Source organism: Rhincodon typus, chromosome 9 (genome assembly GCF_021869965.1).
Source record: "Rhincodon typus isolate 14 chromosome 9, sRhiTyp1.1, whole genome shotgun sequence".
Classification (NCBI taxonomy): domain Eukaryota; kingdom Metazoa; phylum Chordata; class Chondrichthyes; order Orectolobiformes; family Rhincodontidae; genus Rhincodon; species Rhincodon typus.
Window position 1 is genome coordinate 1,286,050 of NC_063340.1, and position 17,121 is coordinate 1,303,170.

General features: G+C 40.2%; 1 protein-coding gene across 1 annotated transcript in view; it reads right to left on the reverse strand.

Moving 5' to 3' along the window:
• The window catches only part of ehbp1 (EH domain binding protein 1), a 191,815-nt gene that overhangs the window by 69,298 nt on the left and 105,396 nt on the right, over positions 1-17,121 (reverse strand). The window contains exons 8-9 of the mRNA XM_048600883.1: positions 13,375-13,522; positions 4,381-4,511 (exon numbers count right to left, since the gene is read on the reverse strand). Of these exons, the coding sequence (XP_048456840.1) occupies positions 4,381-4,511; positions 13,375-13,522 (279 nt within the window). The remainder of the gene's footprint in view (positions 1-4,380; positions 4,512-13,374; positions 13,523-17,121) is intronic.

Below are 17,121 nucleotides of genomic sequence, written 5' to 3' on the forward strand. Positions count from 1 at the left end.
AGGATTATCCCTATTCCCTTTCTTGAACAAGGGAATAACATTTGCCACCCTCCAATCATCTGGTACTACTCCAGTGGACAACGAGGACGCAAAGATCATCGCCAAAGGGGTAGCAATCTTTTCCCTCACTTCCCGTAGTAACCTTGGGTATATCCCGTCTGGCCCAGGGGACTTATCTATCCTCATGTTTTTCAAGATTTCTAGCACATGTTCCTTCCTAACATCAACCTGTTCAAGCATATCAGCCTGTTTCACGTTGTCCTTACAAACTACAAGGTCCCTCTTACTGGTGAATACTGAAGTTTTAAAGTATTCATTAAGGACCTCCCCTATCTCCTCTGACTCCAGGCACAAGTTCCCTCCACTATCCCTGGTCGGCCCTACCCTCACTCTGGCCATCCTCTTGTTCCTCACATAAGAATAGAACACCTTGGGGCTTTCCTTAATCCTACCCACCAAAGCTTTTTCATGCCCCCTTCTAAGTCCATTCTTCAGTTCCTTCCTGGCTACCTTGTAACCCTCTAGAGCCCTGTCCGATCCTTGCTTCCTCAACCTTAAGTACGCTTCCTTCTTCCAACTGACTAGATGTTCCACATGTCTTGTCATCCAAGGTTCCTTCACCTTACCATCCTTTCCTTCTCTAGTGGGACAAGTCTATCCAGTACTCATAGCAACTGCTCCCTATACAACCTCCACATTTCTGTCGTTCATTTCCCTGAGAATATCTGCTCCCAATTTATGCTCTATAGTTCCTGCCTAATAGCATTGTAATTCCCCCTCCCCCAATTAAATACTTTTCCATACCATCTGCTCCTATCCCTCTCCATGACTATAATAAAGGTCAGGGAGTTGTGATCACTATCACTGAAATGCTCTTCCCACCGAGAGATCTGGCACCTGGCCTGGTTCGTTGCCAAGCACCAAATCCAATATAGCCTTCCCTCTAGTCGGCCTATCTACATACTGAGTCAGAAATTCTTCCTGGACACAAAATCTGCACTTAGGACGTCCCAGTTGATATTCGGGAAGTTGAAGTCACCCATGACAACAACCCTATTATTTCTGCACCTTTCACAACATCTGCCTCCCAATCTGTTCCTCAGTGTCTGTTGCAATTGGGGGGTCTATAGAAAACTCCCAATAAAGTGACTGCTCCTTTCCTGTTTCTGATGTCCACCCATACTGACTCAGTAGACAAACCCTCCTCGACAACCTCCTTTTCTGTAGCTGTGATACCATCCTTGACTAGCAATGCCACTCCCCCACCTCTTTTACCTCCCTCCCTATTTCTTTTGAAACATCTAAACCCCGGAACATCCAACAACCATTCCTGCCCCTGTGTTATCCAAGTCTCCGTAATGGCCACAACATCATAGCTCTAAGTACTGATCCATGCTCTAAGTTCATCACCCTTATTCCTGATACTTCTTGCGTTAAAATAGACACACTTCAACCCATCACACTGACTGCAATTTTGCCTTATCAACTGTCTATCCTTCCTCATAGACTCTCTGCATGCTGTATCTCTTCTGTACACCAGCTACCCCATTCTCTGATCTGTATCTCCGATTCCCAGCCCACTGCTAAACTAGTTTAAACCCTCCCGAAGAGCTTTAGCAAACCTCCCACCCCAGGATATTAGTGCCCCTCCAGTTCAGGTGCAACCTATCCTTCTTGTATAGGTCCCATCTTCCCCAGAAGGTATCCGAATGATCCACATTATCTGAAGCCCTCCCTCCTACAGGCCAGCAAGTCTGGCAGCAACTGTGGGAAGAAAGCAGGATTAACTGTTTAGTTAACTAGTTTTGAGTCCAGTGACTCTTCATCAGAACTGAGAGTAGCTAGGAAAATCTTTTGGGGTGAGAGACGATTGTGGTGCAATGTTTGAATGGAGAAGTGGAGATGGAGTCCAGAAAGATACAGACATGAAAGGGGTCGGTTAACAAGGACAGCATGGATAGCAGACCAGGACAGACAAAAACAGAAATTGCTGGAAAAGCTCAGCAGGTCTGGCAGCATCTGTGAAGAGAAATCAGAGTTTACATTTCGGATCGCGTGACCCTTCCTTCGAACCTTCTGAGGAGTTCTGAGGATGGGGCACTTGACATGAAACGTTAACTCTAATTTCTCCCCACAGACACTGCCAGACCTATTGAGATTTTCCAGCAATCTTGGTTTTTGTTTCTGATTTATAGCATCCGCAGTTCTTTTGGTTTTTATTCGTGTAATGTGATAATGGGCCACCGATCACGTGAGAATGGGTGACTGTGCTAAAAGCAACCCACGTCATAACAGGATCTGGTATTGGAGTGGGTAAAAATCATGGATGGAGAGAATCAGCCTGTAAAGTTATTGAACTCGATGTTGGGTTCTAGAGGCTACAGGGTCCCCAAGCAGAAAATGACATGCTGTTCATTGAGCTTGCGCCAAGGCTCACTGGATCACTGCAGTTAGCCTGGGACAGAAATGTTGGCATGGGAACACAGTGGTGTGTTGAAGTGGCAGGAAACTGGAAGCTCAGGGTCATTCTTACAGATAGAACCTAAGTGCTCTGCAAAGCGGTCGCCCAGTCTGTGTTTCATCTTCCCAAATGTAGAGGAGACCACACTATGAACAGCAAATACAGTAGACTAAATTGCATGAAGTGCAGGTAAATCACTGCTTCACCTGGAAGGTATGTCTGGGGCCTTAGATGGTGGTGAGAGAGGAGGGGAACAACACCCTCTGTGATCACATGGAAGGTGTCATGGGAGTGTGAGGAGATGATGGGAATGGAGGAGGAGTGTACCAGAGTGCTGTGGAGGAAATGGTCCTTGTGGAATTCTGACAAGGGAGGGGAGGGGATATGTGCCTGGTTGTGGACATCCTTTTGAAGGTAACGGAAATAGTAGCTTACAATCTTTTGGATGCAGAGGCTGGTGGGATGATAAGTGAGGACCAGAACAACCCTATCATAGTTGTGGGAGGGAAGGGAAGAGATGAGGGTAGAAGTGCAAGAGATGGGTCAAGCAGGGCTAAGACCCTGTCAACCATAACTGTGGGGAATCCTCGTTTGTGCACATTTTTAAGGCCCCCCCTGCACAAGGTGACATTGTCAGAACAGATATGGCGGAGACGGAGAAACTGGGAGAAACAAAGACAGAGAAACAAGGGAAACTATCCCTTACTATTGCTTATGTCTAATCTCATACCCTGTCCTCTTTAAGTGTCATTTTTAAAAACAGCATTTGTGCTCAGAGGGTGGAGAACATGAACAGCCCAGTAAAGATGGTAGTATCAGTGTCAGCATTCTGTGCTCATGTTGATATGTTGCTTCCTCTAACCTGTGGTAAGGAACCTCCTTTGACTGAAATCTTTGAATAATGGCAACTACATCGGTGATGTTTTCCAGGTCACACAAGTATTCTGTAGCCTACATCGGAATGTCACTTAGTGTGGAGTACATTAGTGTGGGTTCGGGTAAATTACCGAAGGGTGGGGAAATTCAAAGGATTTGGGGTAGTTTTCTATCATGGGCCCATTAGGAACTTAACACTGTGCAAGGCTGGATGAACACAGCAGGCCAAGCAGCATCATAGGAGCAGAGAGGCTGACGTTTCGGGCCTAGACCCTTCATCAGAAAAGGGGGAGGGGAAGGGGGTTTTGAAATAAATAGGGAGAGAGTGGGAGGCGGATAGAAGAGGGATGGAGGAGAGGATAGGTGGAGAAGAAACAAACAGGTCGAAGAGGCGGGGATGGGGCCAGGAAAGGTGAGTGTAGGTAGGGAGTTAGGAAGGGGATAGGTCAGTCCAGGGAGGACGGACAGGTCAAGGGGGCGGGATGAGGTTGGTCGGTAGGAGATGGAGGTGCGGCTTGAGGTGGGAGGAGGGGATAGGTGGGAGGAAGAACAGGTTAGGGAGGCAGGGACGAGCTGGACTGGTTTTGGGATGCGGTGGGGGGAGGGGAGATTTTGAACTTAACACTGTTGTCTAACATCATTCATAAAGGAAACATTAGAGTCAGTAAACAGGCAAAGGTCATCTCATTGATCTGTACTAGATTAGAGTCCAAATTTCAGCACTGAAAGACCAGCACCGACCCTAGCTACCCAGTCCCCTCCATGACTTCTTCATACAGTGTGATGATAAACCCAGGCTTTGAATGCAGATTTTTGCTGAACATCGAGAAATGGCCTAATTTGTAACAGCATAACCAGTGCAGCTTTCCTGAGTTATTCAATATGAAGCTAAGAATCAGGAGCAGGAAAACCATTGGGTCCCTTCACCCTGTTCTGCCACTCAATAGGATCATGGTTGATATATTTGTAAGGGGTTTGTTCACTTTTCAGGTTTCAATAAAGCCAGTTCCATGCCACATGAAAACATAATTGCCTTAACTAACCTTGAGTTCTTCTTGTTCTGCACTGTCCACTGAGGCTTTTTGGGCAGCAGTAGATAGTGAATTTGCCACCTGTGGTTGAGCCTCAATGAGTTTCTTGAGCTTCATGTCAACAGACTTGTTGTTTTGAGTTCCTAAATTAACAAACAAGAGAAGAGTTTAGGAGATAGCAAGAACTGCAAATGCTGGAGTCAGAGTCAATACAGAGTGGAGCTGGAGGAACACAGCAGGTCAGGCAGCATCAGAGCAGCAGGAAAGTCGACGATTCGGGGAGTTTACACCCTTCACCAGGCCACTTGATGAAACGTCAACTTTCCTGCTCCTCTGATGCTGCCTGACCTGCTGTGTTCCTCCAGCTCCACACTGAAGAGAAAAGTTTCGAATATTAAATTCCTTACCAAAGGATATGTTTTTAAAAAAGTTGTGATCTAAACATTTTTGCTGGAAACAGAGACAAAAATCAATGGATTTAAAGCAACAAAAAGAGAAAATATTAAGTTACAAACATCAACAGGCTCAGAACACCTCTCCTTCCTCAGAAACTGATAACCCACACCCAGATAAAGCAAAACATAAAACAGATTGGAAAAAGAAATCTAAAACACTGATGTACTTCTGGCAGAGTGGACCTGATATAAATGAAAAACTGTTGCTAACCTTGCATAATAGAATAATGCATCAGAGAAAGAGGCCATTCAGTCCACTGTACCTACGCCAGCTCTTTGACAGAGCCCTGCAATAGTCTTACAACTACTGATCTAGTGCAGTAGAAGGGTAGCTCAGGCCCCCTCACAACTAATAAAATAGGACAGGGCAGGATGTAAAGGGCACAAGAGATTTTTCAGGAGGATTATAGTCACAATTTTTACTGGTGGATTTCAGCTGATAACCTTTAAGAATACATTTCACTCCGTTATACCATCCCAAATCAAACCATAACTGGGCAGCAGTTCTGAGGAGAATTTAGCATTTTACTTATGATTGTGAGATCTCAGAATACCTTTATTCCAAATATACTTTTTATATTTCATTCCCAATACTGTGACAACAAAATTACCAAAAATTTTAGAAGTTCTCACATTCATCTCAAAATAGGTAAAATGGATTTAAAGCAACGAAAAGGGAAAATGCTAAGATACAAATATCAACACGGAGTTGAAATAGGTAAAAATCCACATCATTTAAAAACTCGGTTAAAGCAGAAAATAAAGAAGCATAGCAATGACATAGCTGTACTGCATGAATAAAACAGTAAGATTCCTATATGCAATTATATGCAATATATGGCGTAACAGAATATTACACTATTCGACCATCCAGAACACAATCAGATCCTATTTATGCAATTTTTTGCCGGCTTTTAAAAGTAAAATTTTCTCAGGCAGAACAATTATCTTAAACCTATAGTACAGACAGGTAGGAACAGTGATAACACTGAGCTTCTGCATTTACCAAGTAACACACAGTTCACTTAAAGCTCCTGATTTCCATTTAAATTAGGCAGCCACCCTTAATGTAACTGGGATGGGGTTGTGTTGGTACGTGAACAGCAGAAAGTGAAGGTTTGAGAGTTTCAGTTGAGTAATTTAAATCAAATAATTGTTAGAGGGGAAAGGAAGAGGAAGGACTGTGGGTTTCTGGGAGTTTGATGGTGGGGAGTTGGATACAGATCAATTGCAATGATTGGGTGATGGGGGAAGCAGTGAAAGGCTAGTGGACAAATGAGGAAGAAGGATTAAGGCTCAGATAGTTTGTTAATGAGGAGTAAATATAAAAGAGATTGGTGAGATGAAGCATGACCAGAAGAAAGATGCAGAGAACAAGGAAAGAAAGTATACAACTGCAGTGAAGTTGTGACGAGTCATATTGCAAGGGGCCTGTCCACAAACTTGTGTTAAGCAGAACTTCAAGATAGCTAATGATGCCCCTACGTAACTTGATTTACCCATAAGCACACAATACGTCAAAAAAAATTAAAACACAGTTATGCAGTAAATTTGTGAAAAATGACTATTTTCAATTTATTCAATGGTCTGAACTTGCATAGCAGTTAGCTCTGGAAAAACTCAGTTAACTTTACATGCTTCATGTGCATCTTTGGACAGGTCCAGCAGGTTTTTCTGTATTGACTACATGGCTTCTGGGCTTTTGTGCTGCTGGGTGAAATCCAAAAGCTCTAGGACTTCATGCTCTCGAATGGCATTACTATGATCTGATTTGGTGGTGGCAACAGTGACAAGACAAGCTTGCACAAACCTGGCTAATCTGGAGTTGCCAGTCTGGTATTTTAGCTTGTCACGGACATCATTTCTTTGGATTTGCAATTCTGCTGGCAGGAAAGGCTGACAACTTCGACACAACTGGAATTGCATGTTCTCCAAATATGACTAATTGCTATTTCACTGTATAATAAATAGCACCAGAGAAGGGAATTTATTGCTTGTGAATTTGTTTTATTTCCTAGCTGTAAAGAAGGTATTGTCCAAATGATTGTTGCTAATAGTGCCATGGTGGCTGCCGGAACACATATTTGTTTGAAATAATATGAAAATACTATGGAAAACTATTTCATAAATGTGTCCTCTACACTGTATCAAACTAATCTCACTCAATCCAACTCGAGTTGCATCTTCTGGTTGCAACCGAATATTATGCAAATTCTCTCAGAATGTGGGTTTGTGTTTTGTCAGGTGATGGCCCGGTCCTGAGGTTTACACCACATGGTGTGTGCTGGAACTCAGGTCGCACTGAGGAGGATAGTCCAGTGGTTTGGTGGGAAATGAGCAGCAGGGTTCAGTCAGGAAGAGGATCGGTGTCTCCAGCTGGGTTCACGTATCAGTGGTCCTCAATCAGCTAGCTGCAAACTCTAAACCTGCTCCAGCTTCATCATCCTACAGTCTAGACTTCCCTACAACCCGCCAGTTTTTCTATTTTCCTCCAAAATATTAGACCACAACCAGCCGTTCAATAGACAAACCTGGGAATCATTGTTAGAAAGACCATGGCTAGAACTGATCACATCAAACTTAGTTAACGAGAACAATCAGTAGGTTGGTTCCACCTATACAGACTTAGCCAGGGGTACAGAATCCAAACTCAGCATAGTCAACAAAAACACTAAACAAGAAGTGTTTCAACTGCTGCTAGTGTGAGCAAATAAGACGTTTACATACCAAAGCCAAAAAAATTCAAGCCAAGGAAGTTAAGGAGAGTATTAGGTGAAAAGAAAAAGCATACAATGAGGCCAAAGTCAGTGATAACCCCAAAGACTGGGATAAGTTCAGAATCCAGCAAAGGAGAACAAAAAAAATGTAATAAAGACAGGGAACTAGCAAGGAATATAAATACTAACAATAAGAACTTCTTTAAATATACAAGGAAGAGAGAGATCAAAATGAACATAAGCCCCTTAAAAATAATTCTGGGGAGACAGTTATGGGGAACAAGGAAATGGCAGAGGACATAAACAGATATTTTGCATCAGCCTTTATTGTGGAGGATACTTTGAACATTCACTGATACTAAAGAATACGGGAGGAATTAAGTACCATCACTGCCACCAAAGTAGTCATAGACAAACTAATGAGGCTAAAGGCAGATAAGACCCCTAGCCTTGATGGCTTACATTCTAGGATCCTAAAAGAGGTAGCTACAGTGATCGTGGATGCATTGGCTATAATTTTCCAAAAATCATTGGATTCTGGACAAGTACCAGAGCATTGGAAAATTGTCACTGGAACACCCCTACTCAAAAATGGAAACAGGTAAAAAGCAGATAACTATAGAACATTTACCCTAACATCTGTTATTGGGAAAATGTTGGAATCAACTGTAAGGAAACAATAGCAGAACATTTGGAAAGTCATAAGCAGAGTCAGCACATCTTCATAAAAGGAAAATCATGTCTGACTTTATTAGAGTTTTTCAAGGAAGTCTCAAGAAGAGTGGATAGAGGAAAACCAGATATGTTGTATTTAGAATTCCAGATGGTATTCAACAACATACCTCACGAAAAGGGTAAGTCATAAGATAAAAGCCGACAGGGTTGGAGATAGAGCATTGGTTCATGGGTAGAAACAGTACGCGTGGATTAGGGTTCTTTTTCAGGTTGGTGACCTGTGACCCATGGGGGTCCCCAGGGATCAGTGTTGGGATTGCAACAGTTTATAATATATTAATCACTTGGAACAAGGAAATGAACATACTGCAGCCAAATTTGCGGATGACACAAAAACAGGTGGAAAGACAGGTTGTGACAGAGATGCAAACAGTTTACAGACAGATATTGACAGGTTAAGTAATTTGGTAAAAGGTTAGCAAATGGAGTGTCAAGTGGGAAATTGAGAAGTTATTCATTTTGGAAGGGAGAACAAAAAAACAGAGTATTATTTAAATAGAGAAAAGCTACAACAAAACAGGACTTAGGGTACTTGTACAGGAAACACAAAAAGCTAGCACATAGTGCATCAGGTAATCAGGAAGCCTAATGGAATGTTGGCCCTTATTTCAATGGCGTTCGAGTATAAGAGTAGGGAAGTCTTAGAGCAGCTGTACAAGGTGTTCGTGAGATGACATCTGAAGTTCTGTAAGCAGTTTTGGTCCCTTATTTAAGAAAAAATATAATACTTTCATTAGGATGATCCTAGTAAGGAGGGATTGACCTACAAGCAAAGGTTAAACAGGTTTGGGACTCTACTCACTGGAGTTTCAAAGAGTGAGAAGTGATCTCACTGAAACATGAAGGATTCTTAAAGAGCTCGACAGGGTCAATGCTGAGAGGATGTTTCCCCTCATGGGAGAGTTTAGGACCAGAGGGCATAGTCTCAAATTAAAGGGATGTCAATCTAAGTCTGAGATGAAGAGGAATTTCTTATCTCAGAGGGTTGACGGTCTTTGGAACTCCTTGCCCCCACTGCTCTCTGTGGCACAGTCCTTGTGAATAGGTAAGACTGAGATAGACAGACTCTTGATCAGCAGGGGAATGAAGGGTCATGGGTAAAGCATCAGAAAGTGGACCTCAGGAATGTCAGGTCAGCCATGATCCTATTGAAAGGCACAGCAGGCTCGAGGATCCAAATGGCCAACTCCTGCTCCTATTTCTTGTAGTCTCATGGTCCAGGCTAAACTCCAATGTAATAAATAAACTGAAAATGCTTTGCATGTGAGAGTTTGCTGTAAACAAATATGATGACACTATGGCTTTAAGAGGTGTATTTTTTCCTGGTTTTCGTAATGAAGAAAGGTTGAGACAGATGTACTGAGCAGACTGCTCCAAAGCCAATAAAGCAAACAGCTTGTGAGACCTTGGGAGTTATTTTTTAAAAAAGTTGGAACAGTAGAAGCAGCCTGAATGGGCGGGGTCAAGCTCCCATGGAAACAGGAATTCTTTTTCGTTTTAGCCTTCAATAGCTGGGATCTTGAAACTGGATATGGAAGCTCTTGTTCCTCTCTCAGCTACAGCTAAAAGCTGGGGTTCTCTTCCTTCTGCTGGAATTGCATTTCAGACAATATATTTTACTGGATTTGCCTTTGCCAAAGGTGTGTTTATGGGATGTTACTAATATTAGAACAGTTAATTAGTTGTAGTTTATATGTATATTATTAAGCATTTCGATAGAGTTACAGTTAAGCCAATTCTGTTCTCTTTATTTTGTCTGTATTTTAATTATGGTGTATGAATAAAGTGGTTTTGTTTCAAGGCTGGTAGTTTGACCAATTGAATTGCATCTGGAACACAATGCCTTACACATACCATTAGAATAAGACAAAGTTAGGGTCTAGGCTATCTTCTTACTATATTTTGAGGGGGTTTGGTCTGGTCCATAACACAAATAACAAGGCTGACCAACTGTATGATGAAAACTGTAGTTCAATTTATGACATCTTGGTCCCTCTGATAGATGAATAGGTGAATGTTTTGAGCAATGAGGTACTAAGCCAAGAGTATCAGGCTAAATTCCAATTTTCCATTGGTGACTTTAATGGCAATGGCTGCAATAATTGTCCTTTCTGTCATGAGATTTGGTGCAGAGACCAAGCTATGCATCACCCAGTAACTGTTGATTATGAATATATATTTAAATATCTGGTGGAAAGGATTGGCTTAACTATAATAGCAAGGTAATCAAATTATTGGCCTGTACGCAATGCCATTTGAGGAATGGTCACTTGGATAACATACAATAGAGTTACAAGTATTATGGCACTGTACCAAACCTCCACTGTACCAAAAAGGTTAATATGAAATATTAAGTTGTATCTGTAAGCTAATATTTTGACATAGCATAATGTTCCCAGAGAAAACAACAACTGAGTATATTCCACCGCATGATTTCTTCTTCTACATGTAGTGAACTTGTTAAGGCATTGGCAATTGATTAATTCTAGGGTCATAGCAACCAGAAATGCAGGCATCATTGATGTATGTAAACTGTGGACATTTTGTTGTATAGAAGCTGTTTTAAGGTATTGCTATAATACCTTACATTTTGCTGCAGCTCAAAGTTTTAGTCTATATTTACACATGCATTGATAGCAGAAGACAGGCAGGAACAGCTCATGCAAACACCAAGAATTGCATTTTATGCAGGACAAACAGCACAACATAATTAGAATTACCAAAAGAATCAAGGTCAGTTTCAGTGTTAGTATGTTCCTCTCCACCTCCCAACATAGAGCTTTCAGCACCTTCCTCATTAATATCTACCCCAACAGTATCACCTGTGGAAACAAGAAAATCAGCAAAAGGATTTATTATACATAGAACATCCCAGTTAACGTGAGTAGGGCATTTCCACATTAGTGCATAGTATAGGATGTGGCACAATGAAAATTGTTAGTTTATTACCCTTAGATTTAATTTTATCACATCTACAAAGACCCAAAGTGCACTCAGGAATGGTGACCATGCAACATTACAGGTGTGGCAGACATGAATAGTATTGTAATTGCAGTAGGTTGGCAACAGCAGGAAGATCTGTAGCAATGCAAATTCCAGATTTCAAGTTTGATTAAGTGCAGAAGCGGCGAACTGTATTTTAAAAAAAAGTTAGCAAAGAGCTTATACCTCTGTCCACTCTTTTCTGTTACTAAAGAAAGATCATCAGTAGCTGGGCTTCAGCAAGATTATGTGCACGCTTAAAATACTTATATGCTGCAGTCTGGGTCTCAGGGCAAAGCCCTACGTGTTTTTCTTTCCCACATTTGCTTCCTAATTGTGCCACTATTCTTAATGTGAACTGCTGGAAGGGGGCTTCTGATATTTCAAACAAGTGCAGACTGACAGTTGCTAGCTGATTCTGGTACTATGAGTATCAGAAATCAGCACTTAGTGCTGAGACCTTCAGTATTTTTATTATTTTTAGTTTGGAGCTGCGAACTGTGAGCTGAGAGCAGAAGGTGATCTTTGAGCTGTGAGCAGGAGTTGGTTTTAAATAAAAAGAGACAAACAAGCTGATATTTGTTATGAGGCTAAACTTGGGATTTATTTGCAGGTTGATTCTTGTTCTATCGTTGTCTATAGATGTTTTAGCGCTGGAGAGGTATTATGCTCAAACAGATGGCAGATGTTGAGTGTTCATCGGACCTGTCTCACAGGGAAGGTGGTGTCAAGAGAAAGAGAAACCAACGTTTGTACTGGTTTGAGCTTTTTTTTTGTCAGAAGGATTGTGGTGACCATAGCCACAGGACAGAAGTTTGACTGCTTCCTGGCTGTCCTCCCATTATCAACTTATTAAAAGTTTAGAGAATAGAATCTTAGCTATAAGAATTCAATGACTGTTCCTCACTTTAGAAACCATGCAGAAGACAATCCCATGTGTGTGTGAAATTACAAATCGTGGAAATTGCTTAAGTGAACTGGAAAGTTACATTTCTCTCATTTTTCTTTTGATTTATCCCTTAAATGCGTGCACACGTGTATCTGTCTGTCAATGTGAGGATGGGGGCTAGAATCCAAGAAGGTTGGGTTCAAATTATAGACATTAATTAGATTACCTCATTTAACATTGGTCAGCTAAAGCTACTGTATTAATAACAAATTGTTAATTCTTTGTTTCAGCTATAAACTTGGCCTCTGTTATTGATTATTCACAAAATCTGGCGCTGACTATTCAAGAGTTTGGTTACGACTCACTGGGACAGTTTGAAGAGTCCAATGCCATGTCGTGACACTATAGTGGTGCCATGAGACTGGGAACCAGTGGGTGCTGATTTGCAATGATCCTGATGTTGTCAACATTACTTCCGAGAATGTAAGGTTACCACTGAGCACAGTAAAGTCTGGTCCAAAGAAATCTGGTGCAGTCAGAGAAACCCACTTTAAGAAAAATGAGCAATAAAAAATCCAGTTGCCTTAACATTTAGATGCTGTCAACTATCTGAGATCCACATTCCAGGATAGTGTTAACAGTGCGTGAATGGGTAATACATCTACAACAACTCGGTTATAGAAGCTGCTCAGGTGCTTCACTGGTATATACTGGCTAAAGAAAAATAACTTGGCTCAGGCCAGAACATGATGTGTTTTCAAGAAGGAGGTAGATATAGCTGTTGTCACTAAAGGAATGAAGGGATATGGCTGGGGGAGGTGGTTTGGAGAGAGGGATAGAGCTCAATGATCAGCCATGATCATAATGAATGGTGGAGCAGGCTTGAAGGGCTGAATGGCCGAATGGCCTACTCCTGCTCCTTTCTTCTATGTTTCTATGCTCATGCAACATCACCTCGAGGCTCAGGTTAATTTCAATCTCACTGTCTGAGTTTCAATGAAATGTTCATATTTTTCTGTCAGTAGTAGTTACCTAGTAATAATTAATAATGTATTTGTGAGTGAAGATTCTATACCGAGGCAGAGTCACAAAAGGATTGCACCATTTGCAGCAAGAATCAAACAGATGTTCAGACTGAAAAATGACTGAGTTAAGATTTGCGGAAGGCCTTCACCTGCATATTAGGAATCTGGTGATGGAGCGTTATTTGAGTTAAAATTTCACTAACCTCCAGCTGCCTTTGATCTTTCTCTCAACTTTTCAGTAGTCAGTTCATTGTAGCTGGGAGGATCAGACATCTTAACGCCAGATCGAGCTTCTGCAATTAGCTGACGAGCTCTCTCTCTCAACTGGCGACGTCGCTCTTCATCTTGTTGCTGGAAGATATTGAATAAGTGCCATCATGGTAATTGACAAAAACTCAATTTCATTGCAAAATTGATCATCATGATAACAAGCATGATGCTTCAGACAGCATGACCAACAACTCTTCCTGTGTAGTATACAGCACTCTAGTTTAACCTGAAATTGTTCAAAATGGAACTGGAGTAAAAATACTACATTCGGATTTCACTAAATCAAACTCATTAATTCCAAATGCATTTCAATACATAAAAAAAACAAAACACAGCAACATCTGCCAGTGCAGCAATATGATGATTATTTAATTATACTAGAAAATCGCACCAGTTTGCTACATGTACACATAACACTTATTTACAATTTAATTTCATCATCCCATCAATTTCAAAATTATTTTATGATTGCATGCAATTCTGTAACAGACGATAAGACAGTTAATGTGTTCATACCAACAACACTCTTGAAGCAACTCTATAAGATGCCCAAGAGGGTGTGGAGCTGCTGGTCCTCCATGGGACATGCTGTTCATTTAATCTTCCAGCACACTGGCATAATTTAGATATGTAATATAATTGAAACAATTCAAATATTAGTTTATTAGAAAACCAATATGTGTGTCATTGCAGGCTAATTACATTTACCATCAATATTTAGAACAACACCTGCTGGATTATGTAGTTGTGATTTGTGACAGCATTGTAACTGAAAAAGGGGAGGGATTTGTTGTATCTAAACATCCAGAAATGGAGATTATATTAGTTACAACAAAATATGTTCCTTTTGCACTACTTAAAAGCGATGCTGTTTCCCCTTGATACTCAGTTAACCGATAGCTTAGACAGACTTGACTTGACAAAATTACTTCACTAGCATGCTATTCTTGCATTTAAATTTCACAAGATTACATTTCTGTTTTAAATCTAAATTCTTGAATATGGAGTAGCAACAGTCCCAACAAATTGTAACTTCTCTATTTAGTACAAAAAAAATCCACAAAATGGAAGAAATCTGAAATAAACACAGAAAAAGTTGGGAATACTTACTTTTAGGTTAAGACCACTCCTTAGAATTCAGTTCTGATGGAAGATGCTGACCTGCCTTTCTCCTTACATGTGTTGACTGACTTGCAGCACATTTCCAACATTTGCTCTGTTTATTATTCTCTACAGAACACATTTAAAGTTGTACAGGAAAGCACTGCACAACGTTTCAGCATTTTCAGCTGCAGTGTTAAGGCTCTTTTGATGCAACAGTCTCCAGTGAATAAATGCATATTTATAAGGCAAACTAGATTAATTTAGTTTCTTTAAAAAGATATCATAATGTTTTACTGATCAATACAGGATGTTTATAATTGCACTATATACGTGTTTCTATCATACAAGCAGCACAATCTTAAATAATTATTTCTTCATGACGTAGAAATTATTTAATTTCTTATGCAGTAAATCTAAGAAACTGCATTTCACCATGTTGAATCTTAAACTGTACAAAGCATATTCCCATTGGGATTTGCACTTTGTATTTGGTTCATTATAGTTCATTGACCTTGAAAAATTCCACACCTCCCTCTCTCTCTTTAGAACATAGTTAAATGGTTCCAAGTTCTTCCGCTCTGCTACATCACATGGAAACTCCATTTGCTGAACTCTCTATGGAAAATTCCAAAACATTTTAGAAACTTTAGCCTTATATTTGTTTCTGCTATTTTGACACTTTTTTTTTAAAAACCCAACTCAACATAGGGCTCTATATTTACCATTTCTTTGCCATTTACACCTCTCCTAGGTACCCACTGAGTCACATAATTGAGTGACTAGAAAGTCTGTTCCCTCAATCCTTCCTCACTATCCAATCCTCTGATTAAAACGAGCACCCTGTTGTCCTTCTCGGCACTGCTGCTTATACAGTTTGTTCATTGCTTTGCCAAAGGTATTAGGCCTTTTAAATACCAAGTCTATAAGCATTTTTAAATTTCACCTATTGTTACTTCATCATCCTTTATAAAATACTCAGTTTTTTTTAATGTGCACTTTATAATTGTATGTATTAAAATATATTCTTCACACATGTACGTATTATTTAACTGAGTTTGTGACTTAGCTGCATTTCCCCTCTCACATTCAAGTTTTTACTTTGATATAATATATAAATCTCACCAACTTTCATTAACATCAAGCTCTACATAAAACATTAGTAACAATAGGCATCAGAAAATTACTAGCTGTCAGGGCATCGCGTTCTAGATTACACCAAAGGAGGAAGCATTCTTTCTATGTTTTGTCAACTCCCTCATGTACCTTAATTAGATCTCCTCCATTCTTCTGAACTCCAGAGAGTATCGGACTAAACTGCTCAATCTCTTTTCATTAAGACACACTCTTCACGTCTGAAATCAATCTAGTGAACCTCCTCTAAATGGCCTCCAATACAATTACATCCTTCCTGATGTAAGGGGTCCAAAATTGTATGCAATACTCCAGGTGTGGTCTCACTAATACCTTGTACAGTTGTAACAGTACTTCCTTACTTTTACACACTATTCCTTTAGGAATAAATGCCAAAATTCCATTTGCCTTCCTTGTTACCCGCTGTACTTGCATACTAGTTTTCTGTGACTCATGCACAAGGACACCCAGATTCCTCTGCACTGAAGCACTCTGAAGTTTCTGTCCATTTAGATAATAAGTTGCTTCAGATGCCATGTTGCAATTAAAAAAAACTTCTAATAATCTAATGCAATTCTCACTCATACACACTTGATAGCGAAAAAATGCCCATTCATAAAACCCATTCAAATCTTTTACACCTCAATTGTTTAATCTAAAGTTCTACCAAGACTCTACATCAGATAGCCAATTCTTGAAAGCGTGTTTAAACTGTCATTCAAGGTATAAATGCAGAACACCCTGAGATAATCCACAGAACATGAAATAAATCAATTTTTGTGCAATCCATTAAAAGTCAAGTCCATTATAATATTAACAATATTATTAAATATGAAGGATCTTCATAATAGCAAGCAGAGTAGTAGATCTAAGTCAGCTGGAGATATTGTGCCAAAGCCCAAGAATTGCAAACAGTAAGGCACACAAACCGAAGCAAAACTACAAGGTTAATGCAACAGTGCTAGAAGTACTGATGATAGAAACAAAATACTGGAATTAAATACTGGCAATTGTGAAATATAACAGGAACAACGTGGCTGAATCCAGAGTTAAAACTGAACTTAATTTGAAGTGGTGTAGCTCTCTGATGGCAATGGAGATGGTATAGTTAGTTCTGGCACGGACAAAGGGAGGGACTTGAAGTGGTTTTTGTGAAATAAGCGTAGATAAGCTGAATAATGAACTGTCTAGATGGGAAAACAATTAAAAGAGGTACAGTTTGCTCTAAAAAGATTTAGGGTCGTATTAAGGAAAGGAAAGCTAAATTTAATGAGTGATTTCAATCAAGCTTTGTTGGCAATTATACTGGATGACTGCTTTATAACTTAATGGGTAAGGTAAGCCATTGAGGCAAGTGCTCATCTTGAGCACAACTTCGTAAATGGCCCAAACAACAACTGGAAGCTGTCACACCTTTGAGATAGAACAAACACAGAATCACAGAG